A 2,389-nucleotide genomic window follows, 5' to 3' on the forward strand; every position below is an offset into this window, starting at 1 on the left:
AACCTGTTTCTTCCATCTTCTCAAACTCTCAACAACAACAACAACAAACCCAGTATATTCCCACATAGTGGGGTCTGGGGAGGGTAAAATGTACGCAGTCCATACCACTACATCCGAAGAAGTAGAGAGGTTGTTTCAGATAGACCCCCGGATCAAGACAAAGGACCGTAGACAAACGTCACAAGCATACAACATGATAAAAATAACAGAGATACAACAACCACACAAATAAATTACATTAACCAACAAAGGACACCCGCCTCCCCCAACCCCCAGCATATCTTCTCAAACTCTCATCATCCTAATTTCCCAAGAAATGAACATATACATCACATCTTACAAACAAAAAGAACATATGAAAAGCACACAATTAAGCACTACATTCCCAAAAAAGAACATAAAAATCATATCATACAAACACAAAAACACACAAATTAACCACCAAGAAAACCAAAAAAAGGCCACCCCATACCTTATCTTTCTCAAATTGTTCTTTAAGAGTACATTGAGGACCCAACTCTATCTCAGTAACATTTTCATCTTCATCCTCAGTAGTACACATTAAACATACGACTCATGTTTAACAAACAACACATATGAAAAGCATACAATCAAACACCAAGAAACTGTTCCTCCATCTTGTCAAACTCCCATCATACTAAATTCCCAAGAAATGAACATACAAATCACAACTTACAAACTAAAAAATATATGAAAAGCATACAACTAAGCACCAAGAACCTGTTCCTTCTCCCATCATCCTAAATTCCCAAGAAATGAACACACAAATCACAACTTACAAACAAAAAAACATATGAAAAGCAAACGATTAAGCACTGAAATTCCCAAAAAAGAACACACAAATCATATCATACAAACACAAAAGCACACAATTAACCAACAAGAAAACATAAAAGATTCAAATTTTTTCAAGAAACACAAAAAGAGACCTATCTTTCTCAAACTCTCATCATCCTAAATTCCCAAAAAAGAACATACAAATCACAACTTACAAACACCAAACACATGAAAAGCATACAATTAAGCACCAAGAACTCGTTCCTTCCATCTTCTCAAATTGTTCTTCAACATATACGAAAAACAAACCATTAAGCATCAAGCTAACATATAGATACAATTAAGCTCTCAATTCCCAAAAATGAACATACAAATCACATCTTACAAACAAAAATACATATGAAAAGCACACAATTAAGCACTAAATTCCCAAAAAAGAACATACAAATCATATCACACAAACACAAAAACACACAATTAACCACCAAGAAAACCAAAAAAGAGGCCACCCCATACCTTATCTTTCTCAAATTGTTCTTTAAGAGAACATTGAGGACCCAACTCAAGCTTATTAACATTTTCATCTTCATCTTCATCCTCAGTTGTATACATTGAACTTTCACTCATTTGTCTACTCACTTTATTCTCATGTTCCATCTCACTATCTGAATCACCAACCCCACCCTTCTTTACCTCCTCCTCCTCCTTGTTATTATTATCATCAAAACCCATTCTTCAATTCTATCAACAACAACTTCTTCACATGAAAAATTTCTATACACACAATTAAAAATGGCTAACACCCCACTTCACTAAAACATATAATATTGACAAAAAACTAGAAAATTCCAACAAAAAAAAAATTCAAGAAACATAAAAAGAATCAATTTTTATTAAAATACAAGAAAAGGGTCATCATTAAAATGGTCAAAAAAGAAGGAAAAAAAAAATATGAAAATCAAGAAAGGATAAAAGTTTGTTAAAGAGAGGGTTAGTTTGAGGTAGTTAATAAAGGAAGTGGTCCTGTGGTGATCCGAATATTTTTGAGAAATAATAATAATAATAATAATAATAATAATAATAATAATAATAATAATAATACAAGTGGATATAAAGTTAATATGTAATAATAACTGAATTTATAATCTGATATTAATAAATATATGACGGATTTATCGGGTATAAGTAAAAGCTATTGAGTTTGGCAAATCCATAAGTAATACTAACATTGCTTCTTATGTTGTAATTTGTTTGACCGATTATAATTTAAAAAAGTTTAAGAAAGTAAAGAATAATAATAATATGAGTGAATCAAGATTTGAAATATATGAGTTTGTATAGCAAATTAAAGCTAATATGTAATAATAATCGAATTTATAATTAAATATTAATAAATATATGACGGATTTATTGGGCATAAGTAAAAGCTATTGAGTTTGATAAATTCATAAGTAATAGCATTCTGAATTCGCCAGTAAATGGCATTTCATATATTTTAATTTGTTTGATTGATTTGATTTAAAGAAATTTAAGATAGTAAAAGAAGAAGAATAGTACAAGTAGATCAAGATTTGAAATATATGAGTTAATA

General features: G+C 30.3%; 1 protein-coding gene across 1 annotated transcript; it reads right to left on the reverse strand.

Moving 5' to 3' along the window:
* Positions 1 to 956: 956 nt before the first annotated feature.
* On the reverse strand, positions 957 to 1,781 carry LOC124894822 (rho GDP-dissociation inhibitor 1-like; the record flags this gene model as incomplete). Its single annotated transcript, XM_047405346.1, is given in 2 exon segments — positions 957 to 975; positions 1,315 to 1,781. Coding segments are annotated over 2 exon segments (235 nt in total), but the record flags the coding sequence as incomplete, so codon positions are not given.
* Positions 1,782 to 2,389: the final 608 nt, after the last annotated feature.

The sequence above is a fragment of the Capsicum annuum genome, unplaced genomic scaffold (genome assembly GCF_002878395.1).
Source record: "Capsicum annuum cultivar UCD-10X-F1 unplaced genomic scaffold, UCD10Xv1.1 ctg77759, whole genome shotgun sequence".
NCBI classification, from domain to species: domain Eukaryota; kingdom Viridiplantae; phylum Streptophyta; class Magnoliopsida; order Solanales; family Solanaceae; genus Capsicum; species Capsicum annuum.